The 19,145-nt window shown below is 38.0% G+C and overlaps 1 protein-coding gene across 2 annotated transcripts in view; it reads right to left on the reverse strand.

The window, feature by feature from the left end:
• Positions 1 to 1,936: 1,936 nt before the first annotated feature.
• LOC127418037 (GDNF family receptor alpha-4-like) overlaps positions 1,937 to 19,145 on the reverse strand; it is a 49,901-nt gene continuing 32,692 nt past the window's right edge. For both annotated transcript variants that reach the window (XM_051658364.1, XM_051658365.1), the window contains exon 8: positions 1,937 to 7,820. In XM_051658364.1, coding sequence (XP_051514324.1) covers positions 7,614 to 7,820 — 207 coding nt within the window. In that variant the 3' untranslated portion in view covers positions 1,937 to 7,613. The remainder of the gene's footprint in view (positions 7,821 to 19,145) is intronic.

A 19,145-nucleotide genomic window follows, 5' to 3' on the forward strand; every position in this document is an offset into this window, starting at 1 on the left:
CTGATAGGAAACAAAGCACATAAACAGAACCAGACTTCTGATGGGAAAGAAACGGCGAAGAACCGGCACTGTAAAACAGGTCAGAAAAGTGACCCAGAGGGCAGTGGTTGAGGAGGAGGTCCTTTTTAGGGCAGATGTGTTTGAGCTGTTAAAGGCAGATCCAACATGGCATTGAAAGACATACTCAAACCACAGCAAATTCCACTTGACCACTTAACAAGTCTCTAAAAAAACCTCAAATTCAAGTAAAATGACAACCCAAAACATTATATTGTGTGCTATTTTTTCCCCCACGTAAACTTTATGATGTTTCGTCACATTAAACGTTGACAGTGACTGAGTATGTGCAACGATGAGGGAATCTGATTGGCTGGCTGAATGACATGAACATTAAATGGAAAACAATTAGACCCAGACAAAATCTGCAGAATTTCGCTTTTCGATTTTCCAATTTGAGGGATAGGGCACAACGGGGCTAAAGGTCCCAACAGGGAAAATTCTCCCAAAATGCTTAATAGTAATAAAAACTACCACAGCAATTTCCTAAACACATGTTTGTCAGTATGCACGGCAACATTTTTCAGAACTTCACAACTTTTAAAATGTTGCATATTTATGTAGCTAATGAGAATACCTTAAAGGGGTCATGACATTCAAATTTTCCTCAATATTTTGACTTACTGTAGAAGAGGTCATTGTACTATAAAAACATACTGTAAGTTTCAGAACTCAAAGCTTCCTCCTCACAGCAAAAAGGGCATTTGTTGAAACCGAGCTGCCAAAACGACTCGTTCTGTACTTCCTCCATATTGTGATGTCACACTGTGGTAGATATTTGCATCTGATTGCCTCCACAACAACACTTCAACGCCTACTTTACCTTATCACCTCAGTAGCCCTGCCCAATAGCAGTGAGCAGTGAGATGGCAGGTCAATCAAGAGCAGAGGGTCAATCACAACAGTGGACATTTACTGTCAAGTCTTAAAGGAGAAGCAGCACAAAAACCAAGCATTTCTGACAGAAGGTCAGAATAATGGGGGGGGGGGGCTGGGGGATGATATTATGCAAATGTTTTTTTGGCAAAAAACTTTACTAATATTATAAGTGAACCTCAACAAATATTACAAGTGAACTTCAAGGAAACATGTCATGACCCCTTTAAACTTACTTTTAGTTCAAGGTGTTTAAATCGAATGCTTTTCAATAACTGTTTAATAAGTTAAAGGATAGTATTTGTTGCAGGAGCTAATAATAACCCTATAACTATTGCCCCACGTGTAGCTACACTACATCACTATTACCCCAAAGTGTGGGGTTAAAGGCCCCCTCACCACCTTTTTTTTTTTATTATTATTACATTTTAATCAAAACAAACTTCCGTTATTATTTCTTATCACAAAATTTATGTTGCTCCATCAATATTCAACAAAAAAAGATTTTTTTTTCAATCTTGATACACTTGATACATTTTCCATAAGGGGAGACTTTAGCCCCATTGTACCCGTATGATATTCTGCAGATTTAAACATGGTAAAATGTGATAAACAGAGCTGACAGTACAACACTTTTATTGGCAGCTGAAAGCATGAATTACCAAAAATATTAAATAAATGAACACGCAACAGCGGGAAAACGTGTACAGCTTTGTGGGAATTTCAATTCTGCATAAATCTGCGAAGCTTTCCGTGTCAGCCTGCACATGATCAGATAGATAGACTTGAGGAAGTGTGTTCAATGTTGATAGTTTCCTTAAAATTAACTCCAGTAAAGACAAAGCAAATCTGTAAAGTCATTATTAAAAGTGAAAATACGGAGTTATGAAAATAAAAAAGCATAAGTGCACTCCATTAAAGAGGATTAAATACAGATACTATTTTTGGCATCTTCATTAGAAAAACATTAGCAGTGCTGATTGTTCATGTAATTGATGGTGCATTGTGGGGTGAAAAACAGTGACACACAGTCCAGTGCACTCACAAATGCAGAGCCAAAGGAGAGAGAGAGAGAGAGAGAGAGAGAGAGAGAGAGAGAGAGAGAGAGAGAGAGAGAGAGAGAGAGAGAGAGAGTCAACATCAGTACCATTGAAATGAGTTTCAGTACGGGTGCCTGCAGCCGCCAAATAAATCAGTGATCGCATACTATAATAATAAAGCTATGAGCCTACAGGGTAAACTATTCTCTCTCTCTCTCTCCCTCACTATCTCTCGTTCCTGCGTTTTGCCCTCATGCAATCCCCCTCTCTCTCTCCATCACGCTACCAGCTCTCTCACTGTGGTGCTTTTTTCTCTAACCCATACTCTCGCTCTCTTCTCCACTTTCTCCATCCCTTTATCCCTTATTGTGTGTTTATCTCTTTTCTGTTCTCTTGCTCCCTGCAATCTAGCGCTCGGCGCATACGATTTGCCGTGGCGAGGTTCTCCTGTGTACACACAGGCACAGATGGGCGAGGAGGAAATGGTAGATTTATATTAAGCAAATCTGTATGTGTGCCAAACCGTGGTTGTAATGCTGCACATGCAAATAAACATAAACAATGAAAATTGCTATGGCTAATTTAGTGTGGGCCTCTAAATCTGTTCCAAAACCCAGTGAGCTACCTTGTTGTCTGCTGCCTACATAGGCAACTGCCTTCCAAGGCAGCATCCTTACTGAAATAAAATAATTGATCTACGTACATTGCTCTAGTACATATGCAGCAACTTTGCATACCATATAAATAACGTTCAATTCACAACTGATTAAAATAATGCACAACAGTGTGGTTCTGGAAGTAAAAATCCAATAAATGTTTCCATAGGCAAATATGTTTTTATAATAACTTATAAACCTTTAAAGACAGACTTAGAGTAAGCTCCGAGGTTGTTAATCTATAGTATATGCTTCTGTTGAAGCCATTAGTGCGCTTTATTTTAACTTTTTTTAAAAATTATGTTTAACAGTGGAATTTGTGGTGAAGAACTACATTACCCATAATCCTGAAGAGAGACCTACCAATCAGAGAATCATTTGCATGTTGTACAGTAAATGACACAATCGAGTTGGTCTTCCTATTCTCTCAAACTACTTACAGTATATATTAGTAAATATCTGAATATTTTGCAATAAGATTTAAATATATTGTTTCTATACTTATAATAAAAAACTTGAAATCAATATTTATATGTTTTTAATTCAATTACATCATTAGCAATACTTCATGGGAATGTTGTTCATTCCCTCATGACAGATGTTAAGTACACAGTACACAGTCTTGTACTTTTGTCTTTTTGTCCGATTTTTAAATAATTTTTTGGTTCAAATCAAAGCTTGTAATGTTGTGATTCACCTCGAAGCTGGTTGGTTTGGTTCATGGCTTAGAATGCTTTTATGAAGGATTTTATCAACATTTTATCGATTTACTTTTAGCAATACTTTTAGCATTTCTTTCACTTAGTCTTCCATCTTAGGCTACGATGTCATACTGTATGCTACACATACACTAAAGGTGCGATTGCGTACAGCAAAATTCCGCAGGTGAAATACAGTCATCTCAATGGGAATCATGAATTTTGCGCTATTGAATTCCAGTGGTGAAGAATTCCCTTGCGCTGATTTCGCCTTGAGTTCAAGTTTGGCGAACTTTAACAGGCGAAATCGCCGGGATGACCAATAGGCGGTGACCTCTGTGTGGGCGGTGTTTCGTATACAGCTACACTGAATTTTCACAATGGACAAGGATATAATTTTAGCAGTGAGTTTCTTTTTAATTTAAGTCTCACGGAGTATAAAGTGCAGTATTAAAACAGGCTGCTTGATAATTATATTTTTGCTGGTTTCACAAGCGATCAACATCTTTGCCTGCAGAATTTTGCTGTGAGAAGGTACTTTTTTGAAAAGGCATTGATCTATGTTTACGCCTCTCTTCCACATTGGAACAATGTTATCCTCCAAAAACGAAGCATCATTCAAAAACACTCTCCATTACTGCATACTTTGGAAAACGATGCCGTAAGAAAACTGCAAACAGAGTTCTCAAATGAAAACAGATTTTGTTTAGATGTGGCCATAAAATGCTGTCTAAGTAGGCAGCTCACTAGGTTTCACTAGATTCTGTCTTATCCTAACACTTTGTCTTTTCCTCCCCAAACTTTCCTGCAATGTGCATTTATTTAACGCATGGCTTATTTGTTTATTTTTTCCTGAAATATTTTAATGTGAATCACTGACACCCATGCCGTCCTTTTCCTCCTCCGTTGTCACTCATTCTCAGCCTCCCTCTGTTACGGCTGGGCGGACGACAATGGCCCCTGATTACAATTAAAAAATAACAACAGCTATCATAAAGGCTGCCCGCTATTTCGACAGGCGCATCAGTCCAGAGGCGTGCGCGTTTCTTCTCTTAATTAAACCTACTGATTGAACGGGTGTGCTGCGTGCCTCGCTGACCTTGCCACGGAGGAGAAGACGTTGAAGAGCACAACGTCTGTTCAACCAGAGCATTCCCCTCTACGTTCCTCAGCATAATAGATCAGTTCACAATCTGATTGTTAAGTCGTGTCGGTGTAATCTAAGGTGCTCCATGTGAATGCGAGATGAGATATGAGCACTTTAGCTAAGCTTTAATTTCTTCTGCAGAGGAGGAGGGAGGCGAATGTCTCGAATGGCCCACACACTCTAAAGGCAAGGGTGTAATTCATTTTTCCACGTGCAGTTACGTCTAAAACACGGCCGAGCGTTCTGGCCTTTCAAAATATATTCTTTTAATCCTGAGCCCATATGGATGTGCTCGACACACGGGGACTACGACTGCTTTGTGATACTCTTTAGTACAGTCAACTCCAGTTTCACACACAGATAACACGTACAGACTAAGACAGTCCACGTGACTACAAAAATTGGGATGTATACAGATGATAAAAATGTATGTCACACACACTGTGCAACAAACAAAGTATCCTTTGGCCTTAAAGGAATATTCGGGTTCAATACAATTTAAACACAATCGACAGCATTCGTGGAATAATGTAAATTACCACAAAAATGTATTTCCACTCGTCCCTCATTTTCTTTAAAAAGAAGCAAAAATCGATGTTACAGTGAGGCGCTTACAATGGAAGTGAATGGGGGCCAATTTCTGAACATTAAAATACTTACATTTTCAAAAGTATAGCCACAAGACACATAAACAATATGCGTGTTAATATGATTTTAGTGTGATAAAATTGCTCACTAACCTTTTCTGTTATAGCCAATTTTATAACTTCGTTGACATGACGATGTCATGTCAACAAACCCTAAAATGACTGTAAAAGTACAGCTCAAATAATACATGAGTTTTAAAGGTGCTATAAGTAATATTGTTTAATGTACTAAATCATAAAATGACCATAATATGTCATTAGAGAATTAGGAAACATGCTAAGTTGAAATACTGGTTTCTCCGATAACAATGCTACAGCCAGAAATTTCCATTCCGGGCCAGAATTTCTGTTTATGTTTTGGCCTGTGTGATCCCGCCCACTGCCCACTCACCAATAGTATTTTGACACTGCTGGGTTGCCAGATTTGAACAAGTTTGCAGGCAAACAATACTGCGTGCTGCAGCCATGGGAGCCAGCAAACGAACTGGATCAGAGATAACAGATTCCACCTGACCTAAAAAGCCTCGCCATCCGTCTTAAAAAACACCATGACCAGAGGCGTAGAAAAACAAGGATAAATACTGGAGATGCCTTTGGAAGATGGAGACAGCTTAAAGCCCAGAAATCCTTTAAAATGGATCCTGTTGCATGACCTCATTCTGGCAACCCGCATGAGCTTCGAGTCTGGGACGGGGCAGACAACTCTCCAATATTTAGAATTTGGACTGCAGTACACATTTCAAACGCTTGTTGTCAATCTTACATATAGCACTTTTAACTAAAGAATGAATGGATGTGATTTTATAAAATAATAAGCTTCACATTTCTGCCTTTAAGCCTTCCAAAAACTGGCCCCATTCACTTCCATTGTAACTGCCTGACTATAACCTTTTTTAAGAAAAGAAGGGACGATTCTAAATTAATTTTTGTGGTAATCAACATTATGTCACAAATGCTGTCGATTGAGCTTAACTTGTATTGACCCCGAATATTTCTTTAAAAGGCAGACATGTGAAACTTATAACTTTATAAAAGCACTTACATTAATTCTTCAGTTAAATGTGTATTATCTGAGCCGTAAAGTTGTTTCAATCGTCGTTTTTATTTTTGTTTTAGGTTTTAGCATTTACGCCACACCAAAAGCTCTAGTGTGAAAGTGCCCTAAGAAAATCTTCAACTCTTACTTCAACAGTCGTACATGAGAATGAATGGAGAGAGGGGGTGGGAGGAACGAGAAGAAACGAGATTGAGAAAAAAGCATCAGTGTCAGCAAAAGATTTATAAGAAACAGAAAAAGCATGCGATTCCAGACTGCATGTTTCTTTTTGCTGGAGGGTTTAAGTCTCTGTTCCAACCCCCCCGCCCCCAGATCTCTTTTTCAATTTCTTTCCCATCACAAGTAATTCTTTGCCGTGAACACACAACAAGATAAACAGTTTGTGTTGTAAGCCATTATCTCTGTGAAAGTAAAACAACAGGCACCGAGAGAAGGTATCGGGTGACAAGCGGCTGGAAAATGACTTCCTGTTTCTTCCCCTCAGGTTCTAAACCCAGACCGGACATCGACACCTGCTGTGCGGCGATATATTTCTTTATTTTGCTTGTTTATTTCTTTATTACTCATGTTTTTTCTGTTCGAGGTTCTATTTATGCCCCTGGTTAGAGTGCACAGTCTGTGCTAAGTCAAAAATGAAAGCACATCGCAGATAGAGCAATAAATGAAAAATGCTTGCATCTGCGCGATCGGCTCCACAGCAGGGCAGAGGCGCACGTGTGTGTGTGTGTGTGCAATGTTAGGTGTGTGACCTGGCTTGTGAGACACAGAGGTGTGAAAAATGAAGGAATAGTGCTCGACAAGTTTTTTTTCTCTGATGTCGACGAGCAGCGATGTCAAGCAAATCAAACTTACAAGAAAACACATACATTTTTTTCTCATACAAGTTCAGCAACAACAAACAGAGCGGGTTTCTGAATGCAAGCTGCGATGCGGAACATGTTTAGGGAAAACCACATAGTGAGTCTTCAACAGCAATGTTGCCTAGTTTAACTCACTTTTCCTTTCCATATCTGAAGCACATTGACAATATACAATAGATACAAAGTATGATCAAATCACTCAGTAACCATCGGCTGTAATCAACACCAGTCAGTCCGAGGAGTCGTAGCTTTGTGATTCAAATGATTCAGCTGGGGAATCGGATTCCGAAATCGGAAATCGGATCCCTACAAGCAGATATATCTATAGCAGACCCCCTTCCCGAAAAGGAGAAACAGAATGGATGAAAAATATAGAGGGATAAAACAGTTTTCCTCTTGTTTTGCTCTCTTCCTCCCTCCCATTAGTCATTCTTGTCATCCATCTATAATATGTCTTAGAGTCTGGATGTGAGTGAGTACTTCAGTAGAGAGTGTGTTTGCATGTATATGTGTTAAGACTGTGTGTGTGTGTGTGTGTGTGTGTGTGTGTGTGTGTGTGTGTGTAAGGGGGGTGTCTACCCCCAGCTGAGGGCAATCAGCAGCAGAACTGAGAGCAGGAAGTGAGGGGTGGAGAGGGTGGAGGCCAGGCTGTGGACCCGGCCGGCCTCAGAGCCCAGGTTGGTCACTGTCGCCTTCTCTGAGAATGGAAGGATCACATTGAACCCTCCTCCAGTTTCATCTTCTTCCTCCTCCTCTTCCTCCTCTTCTTCACTTTCCACCACCTTTAGGAAAAAAAAGAAAAAAAGAGAGAGTGTTAAAGGAAGCTGTGAGCTATAAGATCTTTTCAAACTTAGCAATTTTCTAAGTATTTGACCTGTAATATTAATTCCCAACATATTAACTGGTTGAAAAAAGATTGTGTCCCCTGAAAATATTTTTTTTTTATAAATTTTGACAAAATTCCAGAATTTTAAAAAATGCACCACACCACGTTTGAGCCTATTCAGTAAATCAAAATAAACCACTCCAATTGATTTTCAGCTGTTTTCTGTGTGTCATTTAAAAAAAAAGAAAAATCATTGTTGTATGGTATTCATGGTACTGTATTCATTGATATGATGGGTATTTTTATTATTTTGATTAAACTAGCAAATATATCATAAATGTCAATAGTCCTCATTAGTTTTAAAGAGTCAAATTTCTGCTTGTCTTTAATTATGGTACCATGATTAAAAAAGTAATTCCAACTCTATATCTCACATTTGTGGCATTATTTCTTGCAATTCAAATTTATTTCTCATAATTTTGACTTTATATCTCGCAATTTGGAAGAAATAAACTTGTAATTACAAATGCAAGTTTAAATCTTAAAATTGCAATTTCATTTTTGCAACTGCAACTTGATAACTCAGAATATAAATACAAGATATAAACTCACAAAAAACAGTCGCAACTATGAAAAATAAAAATTAAAAGTCAGTATTGAACTGTGTTGTAAATTCAAACCATTTACTTACTGTCTAAAACAGTGGTGAAATTGTGCAAACCCTAAAACTCAATTGTGCAATTTTGCAACGTTAATTTTCATAACCAGTAGCTTCCTAAAAACACTTTTAAGGAGGAAAAAATATATATAATCAATTTCAGTGCTTGGGTCTCAGGGGCAGAGTTACAATTTCTGAGGCCCCAAGCAACCTTCCGCCGTACGACGGCGCTGGATGTGACATGTCTCCAAAAATTATATCATTTTTTACATATATATATATATACTGGGGGTTTTCTTCAGTATGTTGATGAAATTTCAGAATCAGAATCAGAATCAGAATGAGCTTTATTTCCAAGTATGCTTACACATACAAGGAATTTGTCTTGGTGACAGGAGCTTCCAGTACACAACAATACAAAAACAACAACAAGACTTTTAAAAAATAATTAAAATTGAATAAAAAATAGATAAATATTGAAAAGAAAAAAGTATATATAGAATACACAATAGACAATATATACATATATACATACATATATATATATACATACACACACACACACACACACATACACACACATAAACATACGTAGTGCAAATCTAAATACAAATCAGTTATGTACAGTGCAAGGGCAGAAGAGGTAGGATGTGTTGGATAATATAAAAAGACTAAGCTGTGTATTGCACATTAATTATTGCTCAAAGGGGCAGTTTTAACTGTTCATGAGATGGATAGCCTGGGGGAAAAAACTGTTCCTGTGCCTGACAGTTCTGGTGCTCAGAGCTCTGAAGCGTCGGCCAGAAGGCAACAGTTCCAAAAGGTAGTGGGCTGGGTGAGTGGGGTCTAGAGTGATTTTTCCAGCCTTTTTCCTCATTCTGGAAGTGTATAGTTCTTGGGGGGGGGCAACCAATAATCCTCTCAGCAGTCCAAACTGTCCTTTGTAGTCTTCTGATGTCTGATTTCGTACAGTAGCTGAACCAAACCAGACAGTTATTGAAGTGCAGAGGACAGACTTAATGACCACTGAGTAGAACTGTATCAGCAGCACCTGTGGCAGGTTGAACTTCCTCAACTGGCGAAGGAAGTACAACCTCTGCTGGGCCTTTTTTGCAATGGAGTCAATGTGGGTCTCCCACTTCAGGTCCTGTGAGATGGTAGTGCCAAGGAACCTGAATGACTCCACTGCTGCCACAGTGCTGTTTAGAATGGTGAGGGGGGACAGTGTTGGGGTGTTCCTCCTAAAGTCCACAATCATCTCCACTGTTTTGAGCATGTTCAGCTCAAGGTTGTTTTGACTGCACCAGACAGCCAGCTGTTTAACCTCCCTTTTGCATGCAGACTCATCATCATCTTGGATGAGGCCGATGGCAGTGGTGTCATCTGCAAACTTCAGGAGCTTCACAGAGAGGTCCTTGGCGATGCAGTCTTTGGTGCAGAGGGAGAAGAGTAGTGGGGAGAGCACACATCCCTGGGGGGCACCAGTGCTGATTGTACAGGTGCTGGAAGTGAATTTCCCCTGTCTCTGAAGCTGCTGCCTGTCTGTCAGAAAGCTGGTAATCCACTGACAGATAGACGTGGGAACAGAGAGTTGGTGTAATTTAGTCCGAGAATAGCTGGGATGATGGTGTTGAATGCCGAACTGAAGTCCACAAAAAGGATCCTTGCATATGTCCCTGGTCTGTCCAGATGTTGCAGGATATGATGCAATCCTATGTTGACCGCATCATCCACAGACCTGTTTACTCAATAAGCAAATTGAAGGGGATCTAGAAAGGTCCAGTAATGTCATTCAGGAGGGCCAACACCAGTCTCTCAAATGACTTCATGACCACAGACGTCAGAGCGACAGGTCTGTAGTCATTAAGTCCTGTGATTTTTGGTTTCTTTGGGACAGGAATAATGATTGAGTGTTTGAAGCAGCATGGGACTTCACACTGCTCCAGTGATCTATTGAAGATCTGTGTGAAGATGGGGGCCAGCTGGTTAGCACAGTATCTAAGACATACAGGTGAAATGCCATCTGGGCCCTGTGCTTTCCTTATCCTTTGTTTTCGAAAGACGTGGCTCACATCATCTTCACAGATCTTAAGTGCAGGTTGAGTAGCAGGAGGGGAGGAGGGGGGTTGCAGGAGGTGTTGGTGTTTGTGTGAAGTGAAAGTCAGAGTGGGTGTGGGGTGTGAGATTGGGCCTTTCAAATCTGCAGTAGAACACATTCAGGTCGTCAGCCAGTTGTTGTTTCCCTACAGGGTTGGGGGTAGGAGTCCTGTAATCCGTAAGTTGTTTCATGCCACTCCACACTGATACAGGGTTGTTAGCTGAAAACTTGTTTTTCAGCTTCTCAGAGTATCTTCTTTTAGCCACTCTGATTCCCTTATTCAGTGTGTTCCTGGCCTGATTGTACAAGACTTTATCCCCAACTCTGTAAGCATCCTCTTTGGCCTGACAAAGCTGCCTGAGTTCCGCTGTAAACCATGGTTTTTTTGTTGTTAAATGTTAAATAAGTCCTAGTAGGAATGCACATATCCTCACAGAAACTGATATATGATGTAACCGTATCTGTGAGCTCATCCAGGTCTGTGTGCTGCAGCCTCAAAAACACTCCAATCAGTGCTGTCAAAGCAGGCTTGTAGTTCCAGCTCTGCTTCGTTGGTCCATCTCTTTACAATCCTTAATACAGGTTTAGCAGATTTTAATTTCTGTCTGTAGGTTGGAAGATCAACCAGACAGTGATCAGAGAGTCCCAAAGCTGCTCTAGGGACAGAGCGATATGCATCCTATATTGTTATGTAGCAATGATCCAGTATGATCCTGTCTCTGGTTGGGCATTTATTATGCTGTTTATATGTGGGCAGTTCACGTGTGAGGTTTGCTTTGTTAAAATCCCCAAGAATAATAACAACTGAGTCCAGGTATTGTTGTTCGGTGTCTGTGATTTGATCAGTCAGCTGTTGCAGCGGTGCATTCAAATACGCGTTTGGTGCGATATACACACTCACCAGAATAAACGAGGAAAACTCCCATGGTGAGTAGAAAGGCTTACAGTTAATAAAGAGCGCTTCCAAATTAGGACAGCACATCTTCTTTAACGTTGTTACATCTGTACACCAACTTTCATTGATGTAAAAGCATGTTCCACCACCTCTCGTTTTCCCCGTTAACTCCTTGATGCGATCCGCTCTGAACAGCTGGAAGCCCAGAAGATGTAACACGCTGTCCCAAATGGCTTCACTCAGCCAGGTTTCTGTGAAGCACAAGGCAGCAGAGGTTGAAAAGTCCTTGTTTGTGCGGGTGAGGAGATGTAGTTCGTCCGTTTTGTTAGGGAGAGAGCGGGGATTCGCAAGATGAATGCTCGGCAGCGTTGTTCGAAAGCCCCGCCGTCAGAGCTTGACCAGCGTGCCTGCTCGTCTCCCTCGCCTGCGTCTCATAGCGCGTTTAAACAACACAGCCGCGCCTCCGACTAAAATGTCAAACAAACGTCTGACTATTAACAATCCGGGAAAAGATTGACTGGTATATGCTATCGAATGTTCAGCAGTTCGTCGCTGGTAAAACTGACTGGAAAAAGATTACTAAACACAGGACAAACAAACAAAAACAACAAAAGAATAAAAGCGCTCCACACCGAGGCGGCCATCCGCGGCGCCATCATGATGTATTTGAAATTTGTACATGAAATTTGATATATATGTTGATAATTGTTTGTGTTATTTGCTCAGAAATTACATAAAAGTTATTTTAAATCATACTTTTAAATTCATCCAAACAGCCATTGTACTACATTCAAAATGTTTAGTGAAATAAATATATACTTCAGGATAATGAATGCATGTTTTCCCCAGTTTTTACACTAATTGCACACAGGGAAGAATGGTATTTAATTTATGCTATAATAAATATAATTTTGATGCACCAATACAGTAATAAAAAAGCAATATTTACCTACACACACATATATATATATATATATATATATATATATATATATATATATATATATATATATATATATATATATATATATATATATATTTTAAAACTTGTTATTTTAATTTTTTTTGTGAGTGAACAGGGTGTGTAAAAAAATACAACTTCACTCACTTCTGTTTGGGAACCCAGTTGTTATTGTTATTTTTATAACCCAAAAATAATTTATTGTTGTCCATTTCAGTTTATTATTATAAAACAGTACTGAATTATTAGTATTTTAATCATTTGTTTTATACAACAGTAATACATTTCCGTCGTACTTCACCTTCACCTTGAGCTTTTATTTTGACGGCTGATAGTACATTGCAGTGCCTCATTACAAAATCTGGTGAAACTCTGTCACCACCTCTATTTCTGTGATACTGTGACTGATTTTTAGATTTGTATAATAACTTTAAGCGGAATCACATGTTTGGAATTGAGCGAATGGGTGCACCTGCAGCACTTTGCCTTCACAATACACGTGAACTGCTCCGAGATGGCTGAAAAACGCATATCCGCGAGTAAACACAGAACAACGCTTCACCCCTTTGAGCGTTTTGCTCAGTTTTCTGACTGCATGAGATTAAGATGGTACTATCTGTAGTTCACAAAATCCAAATATTTGGCGATAAAGCACCACTAACAAAACGTAAAAACGTAACAATCTTTTTGTATACTCCTATACTTATACTGTACACTTTCAACAGTTGACTTTAGAAGAAACATCTGAGACAAAGTTGATAAGTGAATGAATTATAAAATGATATCTTCATTAAGTCTCCTGAGCTATGAAATACCAACCCCTGAGCAATACAATTTTCCTTTGGGAAGTTGTAATGGTAGGATGGTGAGCATTTGTCAGCGAGAACGACGGAGAGATTGCAAGGGAGAGGGATAAGGAATGAACGATAAAAGGAGGAGGAAGAGAAAATGAGACAGTGAGAGATACAGATGAGTACGGATACATTAATATTAATGAAGTTTGACTGATGCAGTGCTGCTTGCAAACACCTTTAGCTAATCCGTTCAGAGAGACAGAGAGAGAGAGAGAGAGAGAGAGGCAGGTCGAGAAAGTGAGAAGCACAACAAGAAAGACAAATCAGGAGAGACAGGGACATTTGGAGAGGAGAGATTTGGAGGAGAACACAAGTGAGCGAGAGAGAGAAAGAAAGACTGTAGGAAAGAAAGAAATGACAGCTGAAACTGAATTGAATCCTTTTTGTCAGTGGGCCCAGATTATCTCTAAGCTGAATGCTGTGGTGTGCTGTGAGAACAGAGGATGTGAACAACGTCCAAACGTGAAGACACACAAACACATAGATCAGAGGACCATTTCTTGATAAAGTTGGTACGCCTCTGGACACCGGAGGATTATTTGGTTCTCTTTTATGTGGGTAGCAAATACAATCCATTTTACAATAGATAGTCTAGTAAGTATTGGTATCATGAATGCTGCCACTCCCTGAAGCCCTAAAGGCTGATTGGCTATCTAGAAATTGCTTTGGTGGGATATTAAGATAATGCTAATATCATGGCCAAAGGGTCAAGGTTTGGCCGGGTAGCTTCAGCGGTTAGCCTCTAATGGTAAATGCTTTTAGTACAATAGTATTATACTGATAAAAAGCACGTGTCTCCATTATTGGCCACTCAAAATTAGATTTTTTTTTTTTTTTTTTTAAATGCAAGCAACATATAAACATACAACAAATAAATTGCATATAGTTTATTATAATATAATAAATGTTTCACCGATGACCTAAAAGCTGACTGCTATCTAGAAATGACTTTGGCAGGATAATATGCTAAAGCTAATAACTTGGCCAGAGGATCAAGGTTTAGCTAGTTAGCTTTGACAGTTAGCCTCTGATGAAAAATGCCATAAGTATACAGTTACACTGACAAAAAGCATAATTCTCCATTGACGTACGAATCATATATTTTTTTTTATTTTGCATGCAACATATATTGCATATATTGATTTTATGCAATCGCAATCGTGCTGTATGGCCCTAAATCAGCACGGCTGTTACATATAAACACACACTACCGTTCAAAGGTTTGGGGTCACTTGCCTGAAATGTTTCTCATGATCTTAAAAATCTTTTGATCTGAAGGCGTATGCTTAAATGTTTGAAATTAGTTTTGTAGACAAAAATATAATTGTGCCACCCTATTAATTTATTTCATTATAAAACTAACATTTTATTTAAAAAAATAAAAACGTTTTTGAAATGGATGACTTGGACCAAATAATAAAGAAAAGCAGCCAATAAGTGCCCAACATAGATGGGAACTCCTTCAGTACTGTTTAAAAAGCATCCCAGGGTGATACCTCAAGAAGTTGGTTGAGAAAATGTCGAGTACATTTCTGCAAAATCTAGGCAAAATGTGACTACATTGAAGATGGTAGAATATAACACACTTTTGATTTATTTTGGATTTGTTTAGTCACAACATAATTCTCATAGTTCCATTTATGTTATTCCATAGTTTTGATGACTTTACTATTATTCTAAAATGTGAAGAAAAAAAATATATAAAGAATGAGTAAGTGACCCTAAACCTTTGAACGGTAGTGTGTATATATATATATATATATATATATATATATATATATATATATATATATATATATATATATATATATATACTCTTATTTTGAAATTGCACTTCCAGCTGCTCACACAAACAGATAAGGGAAATAAAACTTACAATCATCTACAAACTCTTTTAAATAATATCAAATATGAGCCTTAATTCATCAAGAGTAGATCATCACTGGACATAATTGTCTGGTATTCACTGATTGCGAACCGCTCTGAAACCGCAGGAAACACTGTAACATGCGCTCCTCACCTGCTTGGAGAATGTGCAACAGACCCACGACTATATATTTTTTTAATTAAATCATAGCCTTTTGCAGTTTAATGATTACATTAGGCCTTATCGCAATTCCTGTCTTTCCATCCCCAAATTTAAGACCTCTTAAAAAGATACTTAAGACTTTTGTTATAAAATGTAAAATATTTTTCTGGCCTTAAATTTTGAAAACTGAATTTAAGACTTTTGATCATATCATAAATACGAGTTTCCTAATCGGAAGTTGCACATGAACGTCCCCTCAAGTCGTAATTACAACTGGGAAACTGAGATAATTTTGATACCCGAGTTTCTAAGTTGGAAGACATAAACATTCAACATGGAGGAATTTCAATAGTGAATGACGGTTTTATTCATTTTTCTAAATGCAGCTACCATATAATCTCCTTTTCAGTCATATACATGTCCATCAGGAACTTTTTGATGCTTATTGTACATTTTTACAAAGAGAAAATAGCATTTATTTGACCAAAATTCCATTATTGTCAGCCAGTTGGCTAACATGTATTACGGTGTCAAAATAAGAGTTGCCCAAAACTCAGCTGACCTTCCAGTGGGTCCGTGGGGAGGCGCAATATATCAAGCCATTTTATCACTTAAAACGCTGAAGACCCTGGACACATAAGTTAGGCATATGTGGTATCATTTGAAAGCTTAGAATCTGAACCTTTTTAGAGAACTCCGACATTTTTGCATTTAATTACATAAAATAACAAAATATGGCCTGAAAACCTTTGTGTCACAAATTGGCCCCACCTCGAGTTTCTGTTGTACAAATTTTAAAATGAATATAAAAGTCCTTCAAGCACTTAAATAGACAAGTCATATTTCAAATTAAAGCTCTCATTCTCAAGAAGGTGACAGTATAGTTTATTTTTTGTTGCTATAACACCACAGTTTGAATTATTTAAAAAACATATCACAAAGTTACATTTTATTTCGGTAAGGCATAAAATGCAAATGTCTTTTTTCAGTGCTGACCAATGATCTGTAAGCCCCAAATAAACCCAAACTTTATATCAAATCTTACCTTGGGTTGTTAGCTTTAAAATTAGTTAAAGAAATTACTTGTTTACCTGTCCGTGAGCTTGCTTGGGTGAATAATCCAATTTTGTGTCAAATCATTTTAACAAAATATGAAGTTCGGTAGAAAGAGTATGAGAATAAAATCATCAGCAAAATAGGTTCTCATCTATTGAAGATGAAATGTTACACATCATTTTAAAGCTGGGATTCTCTGTTTTCTAATGACACCTAGATTGGGCTTCTAGACAACTCAAAAGTCAAGATATTCAACAAAACAGTGTGGAAGCTCTTAGCACTTCAAAAAATTACTTGTTGTCTATGGGTGAGCACTAAAATGCGTTAGAGCACCACCTACATTTCAGATCAGTATAATGTAATGGAAGGTGATAGAGGAAAAATTATTTTTTCTAGTACTTGCTCCCATTCAGTGGAATAAAATAAGACTTTTTGCTTGAAAATAGAGGGCACAGAACTGAAATGCATGCTTTTAAACTTTAGAAATAATAATAATAATAATAATAATATTAATAATAAAATGTATGTACGTTTATCATAAAATTGTAAACATATACAATGTTATTTCTTAATTATTGCAATAATTTCTTAAAAAGTAGGGGGTTATCTGTAAAATGAATTTATGCAATTAGTCCACGGTAAGTGTGAACATGGAGCTTTTAAATTTGTTTTAAAAATGTTCACGCGGCAGCCCGAAAATCCTGCAGAGCGTAAGAGGTTAACTTGCCGTCTTCCATGTTTCCAACAACAAAGCACTTGAATGTGACATGCTCATAATTACGATTTACAAAGTAGGATAATTCCGATAGTACGTGAAGACAGCATAAGTGCTTGAGAAACAAAAGTGGCAACATTCAGGAGCGTACTTCTGTGGTGCATGCCGAACAACTGCCATTGAGATAATGTTGAATGTTAACGGATAGCTTTCACCAAGTATATTACAACAATGGTGAGTCAAGTTTTGCAAAGTGTATGGTAACATTCATATAAAGCTTAAACCCAAAGTAACAACAGGATTGACCACAAATTAAAGAACTAATTCGGTGACGCTGTGTACTAAGTCTCACTGAGTCAGTTGAACTTTGGCAATCGGCCATAATGAAAGAAAAGTAAAGCTGACACCCTCATTCCAAAGCACAGTATAATCTGACTAAAGGGAAGAGCAAATCGATAGAGATTTAATTCCTTGCCATGATTGTGTTCCTGGGGACCTGTAGGTTCTGTGATTATTTCTGATTGAATTTAAGGTGGCAGTTCAAGCTGTTGGATTCAGATCCCACAGTGATCTCTTTAGATACATGTGACATTTCTTCACTATCTTCATGCATTATATATATATAAAAAAAAAAACATGACGTCAGGTGATCCATAAAAATAATATTTTAAAGTACGATAAAGACCAAGCAGGACATCAAAATAAGGTCATCAGTGTAGAAGTCAAAGGATAGACTTAATGTCAAAGTGACTTGACCTTTAAGCCTATTGATTAGTTGTAAGAGATGGTTCTCTTTAAGAGGCTGTAAAGAGGCATTGCAATAATAAAAACTAAAACTCTCATTTATCACATAGATGGGATGCTACGAGAGATCAGTGAACAATCCCTTTTTCCAAAATATGTGCAACTAGGGGTCATCACTGTGTCAACGTGTGGCAGACATTTTTATCATGGACACATAAAAATGCACATTTTTAATGATATTACCAGAATAGAAGTGTGAACCAAAAGTGTGTTATTAATTGGAGCCTCTTGACAAATTTGGGGTCGATTTTGCTTGCAATTTCTTTGAAGGTATCCCCTGTAATAAATGATAGTTTTGCTTTGACAAGTTCAAATGCCAATGTGAAGTAATTTTCATGTTCAAATTTCTCTTGACTGACAAAACTATATGTGAGGTTAACTTTCCCCGTTCTTCCCTCCTTTGTTTTGTTAGCAAACTGCTTCTGTTCAACAGAAAACATCTGTTTTTCCCTGTTTAACCCATTATCTCTCTCTCAGATAAAAAAAAACTCCTTTTCCCACAATGAATTACAAGTGCATTTCACTGACATTTTGTCAGATATTTCACAGTTGGCTAGCTAGATCAACTCACTGGGAATAAATGTCTCATTTGATCAAAGCTCGGCCTCTGAACCCTGAGAATTCATGCAATATTGTGCAACCTTTAAATATTCTCATAGATGACATTAAAATGTAGCTATTTAGTCAGAAATAACTTTACCAGGCATTGTAATTTGAAATGTATTGTATATACTTTTTCCTATACATATTTTTGCCATGGACATATGCGAGTCATGCCACGGACATGTTTGTTAGTGTACATAAACTTTGATGATCCCTACCTGTAATCCAAAATTAATGCAGTCAGTTAGCGAGGAAGTTTGGCACATCCCACCACACACACACAGAAAGCCAAACAAAATGCATTGCACAAGCGTTTCTGTGCTTACTGTAGCGGCTGCAGGGGCGATGGCGTGTGACCGTGTATTTCTGCAGTGACACGATCAGCCGCACATTAAGAGGTTCAGTTCACTTCCTGAGATCCATCAGTATGCTCAAAGCAGCAGGACTGTGGGTTATGTTAGATGTTTTACGAAGTTGACGTAGCAAAGGGACAGAATTAGCAACAAGGCCGAAACTGTGGTCGTTCGTTTGTTAAATCGAGGCTATGACCACAACAAGTATTAAAATTTGGTTTGTTTCAAGCACTACTGATGTGAATGAGGAACTCC

This window comes from Myxocyprinus asiaticus, chromosome 27 (genome assembly GCF_019703515.2).
Source record: "Myxocyprinus asiaticus isolate MX2 ecotype Aquarium Trade chromosome 27, UBuf_Myxa_2, whole genome shotgun sequence".
NCBI classification, from domain to species: Eukaryota; Metazoa; Chordata; class Actinopteri; order Cypriniformes; family Catostomidae; genus Myxocyprinus; species Myxocyprinus asiaticus.